Here is a 20,051-nt window from a genome sequence, read left to right as displayed (position 1 = left end):
GTATTTCCAAAAAAGAGGATACACTTGCCCTTGAAGTTTAAATACGGAGATTAATATTGCAAGGAAGGATGAAGAGCTTTATACCTTTTGCCCTAATATCCTGAGTGGAGCTACAGTTGCATGGATGATGAAGAGCATTTTTAATTTACTACCATGCTGGTCAAACAGAAAGAACTGGCAAGTTCAGCAATTTTTTACTTCTTCATTAATGTATTGGAGTGTCAAAGGAGCTTCACAAGACTTCTGACAGCGAGCACAAATCAATTTCACTCATTATCATTTATTGCTACAGCTGAATTTGTTCCCTTACTCATGGAAGTACATCGAGATACTCACTTAAGAAACCACTGTGCTAAAATTAGTTCAACTTTCTCACTGTAATTCCCTCTCTCTCGCTTTAGATTCTCTTTGTGTTTATAGGAATCAAAGAAGTATGAAGTCGGTTGTAATTATACGTACTAGGCCATATGTACAACTTTTAAATGTCAGCGAACGGCGTGCTGTAGGAATCTACATTATGCACACAAACAAAATCTCACTTCTTTAGGAGGAAAAGAACATGCACGAATCATTTGAGAGGCAGTCAGAAGAATGGAACCGCCATCTCTGATCATTAATTTAGTATCCACTGCAAGAACTCCCAATAACTCCCTGAAATATGTCTTTCCTGTTGCATGTCATCTTATTTTTCAACATCGCAGAGAGACACTCTATATTTGACTCTGCTTTTCCTTTTCCCTGTAATATTCTGCCTTCAAATCTTCTCTTTCTCTCCGTGTCCATCCAGTGGAGGAGACGTGGAATACGTCAACACAGTTTCCAGAGTAAGCGTCTCTATGTGTTGCTCTGTAAACTGCCTCTCTGGCTAAGGAAATAGCCTCATCAATTTTCAGACCCCATCGAACTCCTTGGTCTAAAATTGAGTAGGCGTAAGGTGAACCAGAGCCCACTGAGAAAAGGTTTCCTTGCAGGCGAGTTCCATCACTGCAAACATAGTAAAGGCCCGGTCCAGAGATACCAGCACTTTTAAAGGGCTTCATTTCCATACTTTCATTGCTTTCTTCTTTGCGACTGGCAAGTTGGTGTCCATCGTCTCTGCCTCCATCCCACCCGCACAAGGTTGCAGCCACACATACCTCAGTACCCTTAAAAGGATGGAGCATATGGGAGAGGAGTTTGGCAGCCCCACCCGTGGATAGCCGTCGACCATTCCGGAGATGGTACAGTCGCAACTCTCGAGCTAGCAGTCGCTTCCAAAAGGCGCAGTCAGCAGAAGTCCCCGATGTGGTACCCACCAGGTGACTGTGTATGGGAAGAATCTTTTGAGAAGCTGGACACGCCACTAGACCTGAGCAACTGGAACGGGTGTCCGCGGCAGCCAAAACGCCCCCTTGAAACACGAATGCCAGGGTGGTGGTGCCGTGTGACATTGGAAAAGGCGGAGGCACAGACTCATCCGTCGAGTCTGAAAACCAAAGGTCTCCTGAAAAAACATCTGCACCATTTTTTGGGAAATTCTTGACTTGCCCAAAGTCAAGCGGACTTTCTTTCAAGTATTCAGCAAATGGTACGTAGAAATTAAACAGATTAGAGTTGTTGAAGAGGTTTGAAGTTACATCTGGACCCTGAGTTTTCCATCTGGAGTTGGTAAAATGATCCGGAAAAGTTCTCTCATTAAAGCTGCAAAAGTCCTGTAAAGCCATCAGACATTGTTGTTATTTGAAAGTTTGGGAGGAATAAAAGTCACAGTAGGTATCAGTAGCATCTTCCTTTCAACAAGAACTGCAGCATTTCTCCTTCATCTCTCTCTCCCTCTATCTATATATACACATCTATACACAAACGAGAGTCACGGTTTACTACTCCGTTGTCCTCCAACCCAACCCGTCAGGATCAGTTTCCAAGCTCTCCTTCTCTTCCCTGAGAAACACTTAGTTCGCTTATGGGTAATTAATTCTGGCTGTAGTATCGTTGCTTCTTCAGATCAGATTTCTTCAAAGTTCCATGTGAGCTCATGCCAAAGAGGACACAGGGTGATGGCACAGCCTTTGGCTTGAGCATATTAAATAAAGCAAGACTTTGATGATTCACTTCAGGAGTAAAACCTCTTAAACACCAAAAATAGAGCAAAAAATCTATTTCATTTTATATGTTCCTGCTGAGCCAAGTTAACCCGGCCTCATAGGTTTGTGGCTCTTTAAAGAAGAATTATGCAGACGACTGAAGTTGCGACACCAGAAGATCAAGTAATTCAAGATCACTGGGTGTGTTGGGCTGTCACTGTGTCTGACAACATATGCGGCTTGCTGGCGATCAGAGAGCGAAGAAATCTGTGAACGAGTCACAAACTATGAATTTATCTTTTTTATGTTCAACATAACTGGCTAAAATGTTGCACTTTGCAATTGAAAGCTTTATCACTACTGCTCTTTTAATGGTAAGTCAGTTATTTTTTAAGTCAAAAGTTATTGGTGGGTGTAGTTGCTATCTTATGTGTAAGACCAGCCTAAAAAGTGTCACGGTGTAGATGTTGGTGTTGGTGTTGAGGTTAGTGGTAGGGTTAGATGTTAGATGTTGTGGGTTATGGGTTAGGAGTTAGGGGTTAGAGGTTATGTGTTATGTGTTATGGGTTATGGGTTATGGGTTATGGGTTATGGGTTATGGGTTATGGGTTATGGGTTATGGGTTATGGGTTATGGGTTATGGGTTATGGGTTATGGGTTATGGGTTATGGGTTATGGGTTAGGAGTTAGGGGTTAGATGGTAGGGGTTATGTAATAGGGGTTAGGATTAGGTTCAAGGGTTAGGGGTTTGGATTTTGAATACATGTTAGCGGCTGGGGACAGCTTTCACGTTCTTATGTGGACCTTGTGTTTCAGGGTTTAAGTGCCAGTACGAACAGCGATTTTATCAAGTTTGACTCATTCCCGGACCAATGGGACTCCACTACAGAGGTCCATGTGTGGTCTCAGTGCTCAAGACCATGTAGTCTTGTGATGGAGATGATGGTACCGACCTGGAAGAAGAAACATTTGGTGGTCTTCAGAAAGAGATGCAGCAGCAGCCATCCACAACCCTTCAACAAGGTTGAGGTTAAACTACCTCAATTCATTTTATACCAGCAGAGTTTCTACAACAAGGACGTTTTGGAGGCTGAAAACCTAAGAGTTTGTGGCCGTTTAGACTATCATGGCGGCCACAATGAGACAGTCAATGTTGTGAGGTCTTGTGAAATGCTTCGGATAAGACCACTGGTTGAACGACCAGTTAAACCTGCCACAGAATGCCCTTCGTGGTCGGCCTTGATTTTGTGGCAGAAGGAGAGAAAGCGACTACGTCAGTGTCCGCAAGAGTCAGGTCAGACTTTTTTTTTCACATTGATTTAGGTAATGAAAATCACTGACTTTATCTCACTAGAACACAACTCTGGTCCACTCTCAAGGACAGCCTGAACATAATTTTAACAAAACTCTCACTGCCAGTCTGGCTGCCAACAGCTTGTGCTTGACTCAGGTTGTAATATTAACATATTTCATGCTGGAATCTCAACAGATATTCTAATACGAACACATAAAAATTGCAACGTTGCTAAAAACCCAAGATTTATTGGGAGAACTTCTGTGGACAAGTGTTGTGATTAATTCCAATAGAAAATGCAGCATATAAATAAAGCCAAACAATGTTTAACAATGACAGAATACATCTAAATAACAACGTTTTTTAACTGGACACAGGCACAAAAACTAAAACACCATCTCCAAACAATCTTGTTTTCTCACTAATACGACAGTATTTACTTGGACGGTGAAGGCCAGCGCTCATTCTGCCGGCACAGCACATTTTTCAAACTGTACGAACAGTGACGGTGATTAAAAGAGGACCAGAATTAACATTTAGGAGCCCCTCTAAGACTACAAATGACCATGCTGTGAACTGACAAGCCCTGTACTGCTGCGCCAAGAGGTTCAGAACTCAAGTTTCTTTTTAAAAATCAGTGTTAAATTATGCCCGGTAGCAAGTAAAAAAAAATCTAAATCTGAAACCAGAGCAACTTCTTCTTTCTTACCCTTTTTCTTTGGGGAGTCTTCAGTGGCGAGGGAAAACAAAATCTTGAAATTTCTGCTTTTGCGTGTGTAACGAATATAGAAACAACTACCATAACCAATCTTCTAAAATGGTGTATAATGATTCCAGATCTGCAAGCAAATTTTGGGATTTAATTGCAGTAGTTTCTTGTAATAAACAAAGCCTTGTTTTATTTGTTTGCCAATTAGTGCATAAGTGAGTGGTGGAACCATTGACTAATTTGACTATTATTACTTGTCATGAAAGGGATCAGTTATGAGTTAAATGAAATTATTCAGGAAACAAGTACAACTTTTTTAGACTTTAAGTGCTCCTAGAACTGGTCTCAAAACCGCCTGAGCTGACTAGAACAAAACAAAGTCAAGACTTTTCAATAACATTCTGTCTTCAACTACACCATGTGTGCCAATCTAAAGTAATACAGAGTCTAGGTCGAGTCATGATGGGTAATAACGAGTCTAGGTTAAGTATTAGCAGGGACTTACCAGTCTAAGTTAAGACCAGTCATTCAAAGAATGCAAAGACAATATCAAAATCAACCCTGATTTCACATTGTTGTTAAAAGTTGGTCTCTGAAATTACAAGTCTAAACATTGATAATACTTTACTGGATTCGAAGACACACATAAACACTTAAGTTATGTAATTTAATTCCCACATATCACTTATTTATTTTTTTAATTCTATATGCTCACTTAAACTATGAGTCACTCATTTATTTTTTGGTATTTTATTTGGTTGTATTTTTCGTTCATATTATTTAACTATTTGACCCTGTGGCCTGTAAACAAATGTGTTTAGGGTATTCCTTGTGTTGCCTCTGGATCAAGATGAACGACAAACACATTTGTTTTCGGGCCTGCGGGTCAGCTTGACCCAGTTATAACACAACTGTTGGGAAAAAATATGTGCTGTTTTGTCAGTGCTCGCAATAAACACTTTCTGATCCTGATGATTTCTGGCTTCACGTAGAAATAATCCATTTGTTGGAATTCCCTCTGGCAAGCACCGGAGAGAACTTTGGATTGGTGAAGAAGTTTCAACCCTTTCATAACAACGCACTGGAGAGAAAACGACGTCAAGCTGTGAAGCAGTCGAGGTTGGCGATAATGACTTTTATCCTGGTTCTCGCTTTGATTTTGGTTTATTTTACCACTTGTATGTCTCGATATTAGCGTGATGGGCTGCAGGTCACTGACTGTTTCCCTCTCAGTGCTTGTAAAACCACTTCCACTTCCCAGCTTTAATAAGCGCCTCTGCTCCGATAATGAGGCTTCTCTTCTCCACACCATCAACACTTTCGCTTTCATGCCGCTTCAGCACAGCATCCGTGTCAGCATTTTGAACGCACCTTCACGCTTCTCTAGCTAAATACATGTTTCCATTGTCTCTCAGAGCCACCCTCTCCGTGTGGATCTACCTCCTGAGATTCTGTGACAAGCATTGCGGGATCATCCATCATATTGACAGGAGGCGCGAGTTCGAGTCTGTTTTGATACAGCTAACAGACACAGGTGGGTCAGAGTCCTGTGCTCGCACAGGTAGCACCGAGGCGTCGGGGGGGCATCGTAAGCGATGATGTGTGTTCTCAGAGAGCCGGGAACAGACTGTGTTGTGTGTTAATAAAGGGCTTCAGATCTCCTGTGGTGAAATATATGACTGTCATATCTCCTGTGTAGGGGACGTCATAATTCAGGCACGCCTGACAACAGAAGAAGATGAAGCTTTACGAGCTGCCGTGGCGTTGCCTCTGCGGAAATGGATTAGGCTGGATGCTTACATACGAAACTCAAAGGTACAGATCGTCATTGTTCGCCTTTTGAGAGGGCGGATAAGGGATAGGAAAAATTATACAGCTCACGGCAACAACATAGAGCCATTCCTTCTCATCTGTTCTTGGAATCGTAGCGTCGGAGAGTTTTATGTCCTCATGGAACAGCAGTAGAATCCAGAGAGAAAAACTGCAGGCGATCGCACAGCGTTTTGTGATATGAAGTCGTTCACATCCCAGCGGGTTTGAAGCTCGTTTTGTTTGACTTTCAGGTCGTGCTGAAATCAACATGGGGAGGTCTGACCCGGAGATGCATTTTTCAGTAAGATGTTTATCCTCCCTATTCCTTCTGAAGATTCCTCCAATGACTTAAGTCAAGCCTTAAAATTTAACCATGTTATCGAAGACAAATAGGTTTTGTAGGTTATATAATATAATGTATTGACACATTTATAAACACTGGGCCTTGAAAATACATTTACCTGTAGAGAGTTTTAATCATTTATCAACTGTTCTGTGTACTTTTGAGAAAGGGATGGAAAGGACCAGAAATATAAAGAGAGTTTATTGGCAAAACAATAGAAAGTATGTGTGTGTGCACACTAAAATATACCATGTAAACCAGGGATCCCCAACCTTCTTTGCACCACAGAGTGTTTTAATGTGGGCATTATATTCACAGATCGACAAATAGATAAAAACATTTTTTCACCAGTTCAGATTTTCTTTTTGAGTAAACTTAACTAAAATGCGTCCTTACATGTCAGGAGTCACAGGCTAATGTTATTTCAGGGAAAACAAGATCTTTTTACCAAAATAAAACACCTTTAACACATAATAATCAATAGAAGGGAAATTATATAAATCTTTCACTCATTCTGTGTGGTGTTGACCGGTTTTTAGGTCAACTCCATCAGGTCAAGGGGAAGGGGGCGCCCAGGGGGCAGAAAACCCAGATGAGATTTAAAATACTTCCAATTGCAATAAAATGCAATTATATATTAAATATTACATGAGAAATATTTCCAGGATTTCAGCCCCTCGTGAAATATCAAATAGGTCCAATTTTAATGTAATTTAAACAATATATTTAAAATATAACATGATACATTTTTCTAGTATTTCACCGCAATTTGGCAATGGTAAGGGTGTACAAAGAGGGAAAAAAGACCCCCATGAAATATTAAATACGTCCAATTTCAATTAAATTTAATGACTATATATTTAAATGTTACAAAAATACTGCCTATTGTATCGGGGGGCAAAGGGTAAGAAGACCCCCATGGAAATTTAAAAATGTTCAATTTCAATGAAATCCAAACAATATATATGTTATGGACTTCCGCACAAGATGAAAATTGTATTAGGAGGCAAGAGGGGGATGAAGACCCCAATGAATAATCAAATACAGTTCTTACAATTTTTTCTATTTAATCTTTTTCGTAATATGTAATAATTTTCCATTAATTCATTTTAGTTTTTTTTTACCTTTGCCTCAAAAACATCTTACAGGTTTAAGGACAACTTGCGTTTTGACGACACAGATGGCTACTTTGTCATAGGTGGCAGCAAGTACATGCCGGGCATCATTGGATATTTCGGGCCTGCTAAATACTATCGACTTGGAACTTCTCAGGTGAAGATAATGTTTTAACATTTGTGATCTTCAATCTAAAGTACATTTCCCGCTCTTTATTACCAGGTTGAAAATCAACTTCCTGCAACTTTCTTAGAACTAGACAAGATCCATCAAGAATGTCAAGAAACAAACGCATTCACGGCTTCGTTTGTGAAGGGAGTCTGTGGGCGACATCTCTTATCACCGTTTAAGAAAGGTGAGATATTACTCCGACAACACCTTCATGAGGGCGTCGCAACTCCACCGGGACTACGAGTCTGATGTGCACACCTGAAGCTTCCACAACCACAGATGACAGATTGCTTTTTATCTTTATTTTCAGGTGTCTGTGCCGCACACACCAGACGACCATGGGGTCATGTTGGTGAAACAATGAGTAAACAAACATGGACTTGGGAGGCACAAGTTAAACACAGAATGCTTTTGAAGTTCCTGCAATCAAAGGAGGAGTCTTCGAGAGAAGGTGCTGTCGCCTCTTTAAACATCTTTCACATTCATTGTTGTGCAGAAATAATAAATATTTATCTTTAATTCTGAATCCAACACAAAATGTTACCATAACGAATGAGAAAAAAAACTGAAAAAGAAGGAAATCTGTCACATCTAGATTGCAAAAAAAAACATGTGACACTCGCTGAGGTATCAAAATAAAGTGTCTTATTTTGAAAAACCACAAGATGTCACTCTAAGTTTTAAGTGATGGGAGGTTTTCTTTAATTATTAAATCAGAGTCGAAGATTACAAAACTGAGAGTGACATCTAGTGGTCTTTGAAAATAAAAGACAATGTATCATGAAACCTCATCAACTGTTTCATGAGGCATCATCAACACATTACTAGTTGGACACATTCATATACTGTATAATTCCATTTTTAATTACGCCATAATTTCAGGCTCAAATATTTCAGTTTAATTGTTTTCAGTTTTGAATGTCAGTGTTTATTTTATTAAGATACTATGATATGCCTTTATTCTTTCCACATAGGGGAAATGTAGGTTGTCATAGCAGCTCACAAAAGAACCATTACTATCCAGACACATTTTAAGACATACAGTACACATATTACAAATAATATCAAAAACAATATAAAATACATTTAATAAAATGAATAATAAAATCGCAACAAAATAATAAGAATAAAAAAATATGCGTAATCAAAATTAAAGCAATGCTGAATAAAAGAACAACAATAAACATCTGTATACACAGTGAGGGGGAGGGAGTTACAACACTTATGGAAACAATTCTGCTTTGGAAGTTCTCTGCATGATCATTTGTTATATTTTATTCATCCATATTATTGACATTTATGAGCCAAGATGCTGATGTAGCCCTTTTGTATTTAGTTCAATTGAAATTGAATTTCTTATCTGTTGATTCATAGCTTTTTTTTTTTCTTAGAAGTAAATTCCAGTATTTATTTGATATAAGCAGGTATGCTTCACTGTATATTTTTTTCGCCCTTTCTTTGACCTCATGGTGAGTATTTTGTTTTCCTCTCTGAACTCTGGAATTGTTCTAGCTGGACATTTCTGTTCATCTGCATCAACAATCAGCAAAGAGAAAATTGGACAAGTTATTTTTAAAGAAGCAGTTGCAGCCATGTTCTCTGGACATCAATTCAACGTAACCTCTGAGGTGAAGTCTCTTCTTCAAGCGTCATCCTGCTTTGGACACCACAAAGCTTCCCTCTTGTTGGCCGTCGTCTATCTCTCCGGCCTCGGACACCCGGTCCAGCTGGAAAAGGTTAAACCAAAAACACTGGTTTATTTCTTGTCAAATATTTCACCCATGTAAATTTTGTTGTCGCCTTAGGGTCATGTCTACAGCTTGGTTGGTGCTGTGGCAGATAACCGCTTTGCCCTGATGCATGCTGGGTACAAGCATACGTTGGGACTAGATGGATTCCCTAAAGACCTGGACATGGCGTACAGCTACTATTCCAACATGGGGGAGCAGAGCTCTCACGACATTTCCAAAATGCATCAGAATGAGGTCTGTATACTCAGGGATCTAAGTCATACTTCTGTTCTTCTCAAATGAACATTCCAATAAGATTTATTTTATTTTTTAACATGATTTTATTTTTTATAATCATTTTATTGAAAGTAATTTTGGACCCCAGTTCCTACTCTCAAAATAAAATGCAAGATTTATCCTAGGAAAACCCGAACAAATATATACTTATAAATATATGCGCGTCTGTTTGTGTGTGTCATGAATTTCTTCCGGACTCCTCAAATATAGCCAAGCTTTCAACCCCTTCAAGGCACTTAAATGCCACTGTGGTTTCTTCCCGCAGTCCAAAAATAAACAAGATTGGTCACTCAAATTCTCTGTAGGTAAGAGAGCGTGTGATTGTATATACAGTTGCGAGCGAAATGTTATGCCTCCCTTTAGAACCATTGTAATTATATGTTTGATTTAACAATAACATTCATCTGTGTAGTCTCTTTGGAAATGGGATACAAAAAGACAATATGATCATAAAAGTTATTGTACAAATTGAACAAAATCTAAATAATAGAAAATGTAGTTTTTGCATGAGGGACTGCATCTTGGTGAGGAAGAATTCAACATTTGAAACATGTGAGTGAGTCAGAAGAGTTGGGTTTTCTCATTAGTTTTACTTTAAGCACCAGTAAATTCTGGGGGCAAATATCACACAATCAAAAAAAATGGTGGCTTCAACAACATGATAATGATCCGCCATGGACTATTTCAAGAAACACAAGTTGAATGTTGAGGAATAGCCCTCACTGTCTCCAGGCTTAAATATCGTTAAAAGTCTGTGGGTAGATCTGAAAAGAGTAGTGCTTTTAAGAAGACCCATGACTATTGCAGAACTGGAAGTATTTTACAAGAAAGAATGGGGAAAAACTTCCAAAAATGGATTTAAAATACTTTTTATTGGCTATAAAAAGCAGGTACAGGCTTAAGGGGGTCCAACTTAGTCCAGAGTGTATAGAGTGCACAGACCTTTGCACATGCCATGAAAACGTTTTTCTTTTTTGTGATTTATAAATGTCAAAATGTATTAATGTTTTTGCATAGTGTGTATATATATGAATACTGAAATAATTGTTTTTTTAATTTGCAAAATACAATGTTTTTTGAAAGGGTAAACACATCTTCTCTCACTACTGTATCTATATGTTTCTGCAATAAGGTGGAATGCTGCTCTGTTAAGGGAAAAATTTGAAAATAATGGATGACTAACACTACACAGCACATACACGCACACACATTCACACCTACTGCATATACATACACACACAATCACTTGGTTATCCTCACAGGGTACTACAGGGCTCTTTTTGGGCTAAAAACGACCACCATGAACTTATCTGTGTCTGGACTAAGCCACATTTTTCCTTTTTATTATTAGTCCGCATAGGCCAGAAAAGCTAAAACGGTTGTGTGCTAGCTATTTTAGCTTTCTTTGGCTCTTAGCGTCTTCCCTCAGAATGGGTTGTGATCGGCCAAAAAGAGGCTGTAGTACCCTTTTTTATGCAACCATGTTAGAAGGGACAATGAACTATTTAAAACGACATGGCCTTTGCATTTTCCATTTTAAATATTTTTTGCCGTTTTATATTTTATAAAAGTCCCCTGGCAATGTAGAGTGCTTCAGCTAGTTTAATATCAACAACAAGAATCCAATATATAAAATAATCAGAGTACAGCATCTCAAAAGTGCAATATCTCAAATAGACACTGAACCTGGGAATAAACAGAAAATAAACTAAAGAGTTTCGGCAGAGGGGCCTTAAAACTATGGACCGTTATTCAAGAGAGAATGAGGAGAATCTCTGTAAAGTCGCAGCGTGAACTCGCTCAGTCCTAATGAAGCAGGCGAGCCTGGTTCAGAAGTGAAACTCGGAAACAAATGAAGCCCACAGCCACCAAAATGTAGCTTTAATTGAGGAACACAAAGTCGTGCATCTTTATAGTTATCTGGAGACGTTTTAAGGCGACTAACAAACAGTGTGCCGCTGCAGTTTTTTAAATTAGACAACAGGAGGGAGGGGAGGCGACACTTAAGTAAATCGGTTTTAATTCATGGAAGAGCATTCTGGGTATTATTAAAGCTGTAGTGGGTGAAAATGAAGTCATGTCGTTCAACACAGTGAGACTTTCTGTCTTAATGAATAGGACCAGATTCATGATTAGTCCTGGGAGGTACGTCAAATATAAAAAAGTGGAACAGCGACACACATTAAAAGACAACGTTTTAACGAGTATTTTATTACACAAGTACACATACTGTACTTAGAGCTTTAGGGCTGACCTACTTGATATTGTTCATCTATTAACTATAATAATGTCCAGCAGTGTTCTTAAATTCTAATTCTCTAAATTAATTGTATTAATTATTCTACAATGCACTTGAAGTGGACTCTCCCAGCTAGACAGGGAAAGAGGGAGGTCATTCCAGACAGGTTGACATTGTATTTCTTTGCATGTATATAGAGAAATTGCTTGAATGCCTGATTTACCTGATGTAGGTTGGCTTTAGTAAGGTTCTGATGAAAATAAAAAATGGAAATAACTAAAATAAATAGGATGATATATTCATCATAACACCCCATAAATCCAAGAGGAGGGAGGAGGGGAGAACAACAACTGAAATTATGGAAATCCTCCTTAATATGTATTAAATATGGTTTGAATTAAAAAATTAAAATTAAAACCTTTATACATTTCTATGCAGGTCCCCTACGTTCAACAAACGTAACTGAAAGTCTGGATATTTCCTACATATGATGTATAATACGGAAGCTGCTAAGGATGGCCCAAAACATTGGAGAACGTTTGACTTTCTAGACTCTTATTTCACCAATATTTGACCTACAAAGCTCTATTTAGTTTAAAACCTCCCTTAGAACGAGACGAAGAAATTGAATATTTACATTAATAAGGGAGTAGTTAGAAGACAAATGAACAATGGTTTTGTCCAGACACAGAGCCGTTGATAGATGTCATTTTGAGCTCTATAGGACTCCTGTAACAGCCGTGAGAGTGTTACCAAGCACCTACATGAACACACACGTACACAAACACATACACACAAATGCATATACTCACATACATCTTTACACACACGCATGCACATACACACTATAGTATGTGACTAGAAAATTGATCATAAACTGCTTGCTGTTAAAATGTCCTCCATGTTTTACCTTCTTCAGCAATACGCAGTGGAGCATGTGTATCTGAGCGATGAAGAAGAGCTGAACAACCAGGAGACCATGACAGACGACGTGTACAACTTCCTCACTTATAAAGCGAATGCAGGAGACGTGGAAGCTCAGGTACATAACAATAACTCTTAACACCGAGAGCCTTTCTTTGTTAATTCCCTCTATGAGTGTAGAAGGAACTCGGGTCGATGCTGTACTGGGGACAGAATGGACTGCCGAAAGACGTCGGCTTGGCGGTGAAATGGTTCGAGCGGTGCGCCCTGCAAATGACGGACTCCTCCGCCCTCTACGAATACGCAATCTTTCTGATCAAGGTGCCGCAATATCATCAAGACGTTCACATGGTTTCGTGCGGCTGTTATCGACTCTCTGATTGATTCCTGTAGGGTCTGGCCGTGAAGAAAAACATCACCCGGGGTTTACAGCTGCTGAAGAAGGCTGCGGCGATGGTAAGTGTGCACTTTAATCAAGCGGAGGATTTACAACGTGTTCGTGGGCGTTGAATATGAGTCGTACCGCTTCAGGGCTCAATTAGCGCCTTGAATGGTCTGGGCTGGTACCATGGGAACATCCTGAAGGACCACGAAACCGCAGAGCGGTTCTTTGAACAGGCCGCGCTTAAAGGAAACCACGACGGAATGTTTAATCTGGGTCTTTATCACCTGAGGTCACCCGGGTTGAATCCAAAAGCCGCCCGCAGGAATGAGGTTTGACTGATCCACGACGCTCCATCTAGTGCGCTCACCAACACTCATGCTTTTGCAGTCGGCGGCGTTCCTGCAATTCCTCAACGCCTCCAGATTGGGCCACGTGGCGGCGGCCGTGGAGGCGGGCTGGTACCTGTCGACGGGAAGCCTGGAAGGGGTGACTCAGGATGTTGGGAAGGCTGTGATGTAAGACGCTTTCATTAGCGTAGAGAGAAACACTTTGTTCTAGGCTGTTGCCTGCAGCTCGCTGACAAATCAATGACAGTGGTTAATTCAAGGTCAGAACCTATTTGCATATCTTAAAATAATAGACGCTGTCACCGAGCATCCACACTTGCATCTAATGAATTTAAAGAAGCTCCTGATTTAGCAGATTTGTTTTTAGAATGAACCCGACAAATCAGGCTATTTTTAGAGGATGTATACAGCACCGGCTTTACCGAACCACCCTTGCACAGGATGCTAAAGAAGGCGAGCGAGCGGAACGGATACCTGGGGTTCATGGTCCGAGAGGCGCTGCACGAGTACCTGCACGGTTCCAAGTGGGTCCTGATCTTCCCTGGTTTGTTATTATCCTGTGATAACACCACGTGTTGTGCTGGCCAACAGACAGGTGGCATTAGTGACGTACGCCTTGGCAGCGGAAACTGGTCTGGGTTTGGCCCAGAGCAACATGGCTCACCTGTGTCAGGTAATAACACGCTTCCTGTGATCGATTGCTTTCGTACCCTAGATGATCAATTTAGTCACTGGACAAGCTAGTTTTTTTGCACATTTCTTTTTTTACACAGTTTGATATTCTATTTCCAGTAATTACATTTTTAAAAAAAATAAATTTAAGATTTTGTTCCATAGACATTTAAACAGTGCCATCTAACCAGACTTATCCAATGGAGCACTAAGTCTCTTGCTCTAAACTACCATAAATTACAGCTGAAATCTTACCGTTGCTTTGGAATCCACACCAATGAATAAACTCACCAGTACTTCTACGTCGTCTCGTCTTATGATTGGCTGAAAGTAGCTCGGTACTCTTTTAGTATTGCCTGGTCGAACTATCATACCAACATTTTTATATTGAATTTAAAAGGCTACAAATAAAATAAACCCTCATTTATTGTAATTTCAGTGTCAAAATATATGTGTAAAAATCATTCATTTTCATTTTTTTTCTTTATTCAATAATTTAAAATAAATAAATTCAACCTTTCAATATTCTAATGTTCCTGATATACTTCTATAGAAGAATCCTACAATACAGTGGCTTAATTTAGAAATACATTAGATGTCACTCTCAGTTTGAAAATGATGTCAGGTTTCATTGAATTAGTAGATCAGAGCCAAAGATTATAAAGCAGAGAGTGACATCTAGTGGTCTTTCAAGATAAGGACACTGTATCATGATACTTTATCCGCTGTTTCATGAAGCCTCATCAACCCGTAAACTATAACAGGCAACTCTATTCCTGAACTCTTGAAAAGTGTTGGGATAATAATTGGACCGTGAGTGTTGGGGAAATTCCAGACAAAGATAGCGTTAAATATTTAAGGTGAGGTCTTTCACACTTCTTTTAACTGTTCAGAAATAGCGTTAAAGTGTGTCACAAGCGCAGCAAAACTCTGACAGGCGACACTTCAGCGTCAGGGTGTAATGGGGCTTAAAATGTAGAGCTCACGATTTTAACGGTTGAGACGAAGGACTAGTAAGAGTATCATATGATTTTAGTTCAATAGTAAAAAAAACAAAACTATAGCTTATTTAATGTTACAAATGCTATATTGAAGATACAAGTAGAGAGAGAAATGAAAAAAAATCCCACGTTTCTTTACCATATCGATCGATATAGCTCCCATTATAGATACAGAATTTAATTTAACCCTTTTGTTGCCTCTCAGTTATTGTGACCGACCCTCATGGCTTCCAGAAATGAACCTTAATCCTCAGATAAAACCAGGGTTAAGTATGTCTTGCATCGCTCTGTTAACAGTGCATACCTCTGCCAAGGAGCTCATTACACACATCTATAAGAGAAATTGTTTGGGGGCTGGGAATAGAAGTTGGGGGTTCAATCCCAGCTCTGGATCGGATTATGTAGTCATGTGAAAATGGATACAAATTATTAAATGCATTAATGTACATGTAAAAAAACGGGAAACAATCAAATCAACACAAACTAATTCCATGAATGAGGATTTGAACTTGGGCCCATTATTTTTATATTTGTTTATTTCAGTCTCATCTTGTCTTTTATATCTGTCTCAGTTTATTAATGTTTTTTTTTAATACAATCAACCAATCAAAACAATGGTTAAAATCATCTGATTATTGAACAATTTTTTTTCTTCAATGATTGAAATGAGAATTCTCAAATGTTTTTTTACACATAGTTTTTTTTTTTTTTTTTTCTAATACCAATAATTCACAATTTAATTCAGTGTTTTATTTCATTATATATATATTTTAATTTAATTTATATTGTATGTAATATTATATAATATAAAACTATTATATAATATTCTATTTTGACACTATTATTCGAGCATTTTTAATTTAACTTTAAAGGCTAAAACTTAAAAAATATTTAATTTGGAACATTAACATATGGATAATTGAAATTTGAATATAATTAATGGTGGCACTATTATACAAACAATTTTATTTTGAACTTCTTTTTTAATTATTGTTTTTATAAGCAAACCTCATGTTGAAATATCCTTCATTTTAAACATATTTTAAATTAAAAGGAAATAGTAAAAAAATACAACATTTCAATAGAAAATAATATTTAATTACATTTATATATATATATACTGTATATATATATATATATATATATATATATAAAAGAAATGCTTCAATCAAACATGATATATTTATTTTGAATTAAAGGTTTGAAATGTAAAATTCCACCATTCAATATTCCTAAGGCACTGATATACTTGCACATAGAAGGACATTTTATTTTGGTTGTTATGACGTTTAATGCTGCAGATTATTTCCTGCTTCTACTTATGTTGTCTCTCACTCAGGAGCTGAATCTTGGTCACGCATGTGAGCAGAGGTATCTCAACTACTCTGTATTAAACACTGATCCTTCTCCTTCTGGTGAGCCCTCTTCAGGCCTGGTCTGCTGGACAAACACAATAATGTTTTTGTGTTCCAGCCCTCCTGAAGATGGGGGACTATTACTACTACTACGACTACTATGTGGACGAGGACGACCGGCGGCCCTCTGTCTCAGAGGAAGAGTCATTATCTTCACGCGCTCAGGCTCATCGGATGTACATCAGAGCTGCTCTCGCGGGCGACCCTCAGGTGACAGATTTATCTGGCCTGTAATATCATCACCAAGTGATAAACTTAATTAAACTTTCATGGACTCTGGCCCACTGCAATAAAAACAACAAACAGAATAAAACATTGTTATTATACACAGACTTGCTTAGTGAACCATCAGCCGCCTGTTTATGATTCCACTTGCACCACACAGGGGATGTTCAACTTGGCAGTGATGCTCGAACAAGGCCACGCTCTTCCAAAGAGAATCTACGATTTCCTAAACACCTCCCTTCATGCTCGGCCGGAGACTGTGGTGGAGAACATCCTTCTGAGGTGACCCCGCCGCCTCACGCTGAAGCCGACACTCTGACTCTATCATCTTCTCTATAGGTGTGTGGAGAGTGAAGATGTGGAAGCAGCTTGTGCTTTAGTGCTCCTGCGAGTCCAGATGGAAAAGGCCTGGAGGAGAATGAGTCAGAACTCTGCACAGCTCGCCCTGGTACAGACAATCCAGCGCCTCCCTTCACTTTAACCTCCTTATAAGATTCTTATCCCGCTTCAATTATTGAATACTTGGTCTGCAATCTGTGATGTCACCATTAATAAGTCATGACGGTTCTGTATGATTTGACGTGTTCACAGACCTACGCATCTCTGATGTCAGTCATCGTCAGTCTGACCATGACGCTGCTTCAGTCCTGCCTCGGTGAGTGCGTCTTATTGTGTCTATTGTTGTACAGCAGATGGTGCTGTTTCCTCAACCGTGAAGCAGGTCTAGCTCAGCGGTAGGCGATTGAACTTCCTCAGGGGCCACATTTTACACAGTGACATTTGCGAAGGGCCCTTAAGCAAAATAAAGACCAAAAAGCATAACTATACAGTTCATATGCTAAAATTTTCTTTATTTTAAACAGCTTTTAATTCGAAATATACATGTTTTCCCAAGTATTTTTAAAATTTTAATTTTAATTTTCCTGATGGCCAATAAGATACGTACAAAACAGCAGAGGAAAAATCCCAAAACAAAAACCCTATAATCATATTTAGATACTAGTAATAAATAATGGAAATACATTAAAAATAAATGGTTATTTTTCCACTTGATCGTTGACCTGATGATGGCCACACAAATGCCGTCAAAGGGCCCTATGGGCTGTAATTTAGGAGCAACATTATATGCAGTGACTGTTGTAAAAAAAAACAGTAACAAACCTAAATTCTATGATATATTATAACGTAGCTAAATAAGCTATACATTGTTATTTTAGGTTATTAATTTTAAAAATTAAATATAAAAATACAGTATTTTCTTTAATTATTTTCCATTTTTTTATTGTTCTATGTTAAAATTAAAAATACAAATAAAACAAAATAAAAATGTAATTTTGATCTCAGATGCATTCATACCTTGACTTCTTAAGGGTAGACCTTCTTAAGGACAAATTATTTGAAATAAAATCTCTTTATTGTGAGTCTATTTCATTATTTTAAACTCATCTTATTCCATACATGAGTCTCTGTTTATTTATTTATGATCTCACAATTTTTTGAGGACACAGAAAAAAACCAACAAACTAAGTTTAAACAAGTTTAAGACTGAAGATGAAAACCTATGTTTGTGAATACGACACATTTCCACCTTTTCAAATCAAGCCGAGGATGATGGGACATCAAACCTAGTGACTGTACATCATTGAAGTCAGGCTGTCAATCAAAAGTGTTGTGAGGAATCAAAATGTCGCCTTTTAAATCTTAAGGTCACACAATTATTTCTGATCCAGCTGTTAACTCGGTGACCTGGCAGCCCACAAGAGGCTAAAGATTTCTGTCCTGGCGAATCAAACTTTGAGTCAAAACATAAAGTCACATACGTTCCATGCTAATGCGTGATGTGGTTACTCACACAGGACTGATGGATTCCCAACATGACGCAGCTACGCGGAGGGCATCAACTGTCAGACGGGATCTCGTCAGAGACGGGATCTCAGGAGGAACAATCAGAGCGAGAGGGAATGTACGGACAGCTGTTGTCGGCGCTCACAGACGGCTTCAGCGAGTCACTGAGCTTGCTGTTACTCTCTCCGGTGTTTGCCTGTGTTCCTGTGGCACCACCGTCCTCTACCACCTTCTGTGATGTCCAGAACCTACTGAGGAACCTGTGGCCTCCAAGAAAACCCTCCTTCACTTGAAGGACCGAAGCTACCAAGTTGTGTCTGAAGTCTATTCACCAGAGAGAAGTAGCTGAGTTTGATTCTTTCAGCAAAATTTAAGGAACTTCTTTTATTACAATTCCTTGATTTTTTTCACAAACTAGCTAAAATACCCGGAGGTATACAATATTATAGTTTAAAACCAAAGCCAGAAACCACTGAAGACACAGAGGGAAGGGGGGGAGAAGGCATGTTCAGGTGGATTACGAATCTTGAGACATGAAAATAGCTGAAATAATTTAAATCTTTTTTATTTAGTATGTATTACACATGGTTTAATTTTAAATGAAATTGAACACATTTTAATTTCCCTGGTGGTCTTTTGACCTCCTTGAACTCCTCGCCCCAATAATATTTTACAATCAATTTAAAACATTTTCAGCTTTTAAATACAGAAATGATTGTGTCTTTGTGTGCCCTGGGACAGACTAGAGTCCCGTCCAGGGTGTCCCCCGCCTTTGCCCGATGAAACTGGGATAGGCGCCAGCCCCACGCAATCTCCCTATAGGGATAAGTGGGGGGAAATGAATCAATGAAAAAAACATCATTTTAATTAAAGAATGTTTTCAGGAGTTTGTTCATTTGTAAATTTGTTTCAAAGAGTGTTAATTTACGTCAATAGTTTGTACATTTGTTTTGCACCTCATTGCCATCGTACTTTCTGTGTTTGGTTTTGGTTACAGAAAACTGGAATTTTTCCACATGTTTCGCTTTAGACAGTTGTCAGATTGTATGTTTACACTGAAATATTTTGATTATAAATCATATCAGGATAATAAATTAAATTATTGTTTTAAGTTTTTGTGTGAGACAGCTTTTAATTATTATTGGTTCGATTGGAGAAAAATTCTGGTAAAAAGTGGAAAAGTGTCATGACAACAATGGTACATTTTAACGGGTCAGCTATTCAATCTCAAACAAACTGAAGTGTCTACCGGGAGACTGGACGTGCCGCTGCAATGTTGGGGACAATTAAACGTCTGATCCAAGGACGCCCAACAGACTCGTCACAAGTCATCGATCTAAACTCCACTTGGGCAGAAGCTCCTGTTCAAAACACCAGATAACAAATCAGTTTGAGTCGTTGCTATGGGACACAAGAGTGAGTCATGTGGATGAGTCACTTAACTCCACTTCTCCTTTGAGTCT

At 38.7% G+C, this 20,051-nt stretch overlaps 2 protein-coding genes across 2 annotated transcripts; one reads left to right on the top strand and one right to left on the bottom strand.

The window, feature by feature from the left end:
• Window positions 1–710: 710 nt before the first annotated feature.
• psmb11b (proteasome 20S subunit beta 11b) lies at window positions 711–1,638 on the bottom strand. The gene is made up of 2 exons (XM_087783032.1): window positions 1,617–1,638; window positions 711–1,465 (listed from the first exon to the last, which is right to left on the bottom strand). Exons 1-2 carry the CDS (start codon window positions 1,636–1,638, stop codon window positions 711–713), a joined length of 777 nt encoding a protein of 258 aa, XP_087639158.1.
• A 661-nt stretch (window positions 1,639–2,299) lies between these two features.
• LOC148087073 (protein sel-1 homolog 3) lies at window positions 2,300–19,699 on the top strand. Its single transcript, XM_087785304.1, has 24 exons — window positions 2,300–2,437; window positions 2,880–3,357; window positions 5,059–5,185; window positions 5,482–5,600; window positions 5,766–5,881; window positions 6,130–6,179; window positions 7,370–7,493; window positions 7,560–7,692; window positions 7,819–7,959; window positions 9,021–9,244; window positions 9,314–9,493; window positions 12,694–12,816; window positions 12,879–13,019; window positions 13,092–13,154; window positions 13,230–13,412; window positions 13,471–13,598; window positions 13,871–13,954; window positions 14,022–14,103; window positions 16,443–16,518; window positions 16,577–16,728; window positions 16,904–17,025; window positions 17,083–17,191; window positions 17,335–17,398; window positions 18,600–19,699. The coding sequence occupies exons 1-24, from the start codon at window positions 2,390–2,392 to the stop codon at window positions 18,824–18,826; spliced, it is 3,294 nt and encodes a 1,097-aa protein (XP_087641430.1). The 5' UTR covers window positions 2,300–2,389; the 3' UTR covers window positions 18,827–19,699.
• The last annotated feature ends 352 nt before the right edge of the window (window positions 19,700–20,051 follow it).

The sequence above is a fragment of the Callionymus lyra genome, chromosome 2 (assembly GCF_982586985.1).
Source record: "Callionymus lyra chromosome 2, fCalLyr1.hap1.1, whole genome shotgun sequence".
Lineage (NCBI taxonomy): Eukaryota > Metazoa > Chordata > Actinopteri > Syngnathiformes > Callionymidae > Callionymus > Callionymus lyra.
The sequence above is the reverse complement of the archived record's forward strand: the minus strand, read 5'-3'. Positions and strand labels throughout refer to the sequence as shown.

What these genes read in the sequence shown, in the direction of transcription:
- psmb11b (XM_087783032.1), bottom strand. Translation starts at nt 1,638, where the DNA reads ATGGAAAACTCAGGGTCCAGAT. An exon ending in GGAAAACTCAGGGTCCAGAT is followed by an intron (nt 1,466 to 1,616) that starts GTAACTTCAAAC and finishes TTTGGTTTTCAG; the next exon opens with ACTCGACGGATGAGTCTGTG.
- LOC148087073 (XM_087785304.1), top strand. Translation starts at nt 2,390, where the DNA reads ATGTTGCACTTTGCAATTGAAAGCTTTATCACTACTGCTCTTTTAATG. An exon ending in GATACAGCTAACAGACACAG is followed by an intron (nt 5,601 to 5,765) that starts GTGGGTCAGAGT and finishes TCTCCTGTGTAG; the next exon opens with GGGACGTCATAATTCAGGCA. An exon ending in ACCCGGTCCAGCTGGAAAAG is followed by an intron (nt 9,245 to 9,313) that starts GTTAAACCAAAA and finishes TTGTCGCCTTAG; the next exon opens with GGTCATGTCTACAGCTTGGT.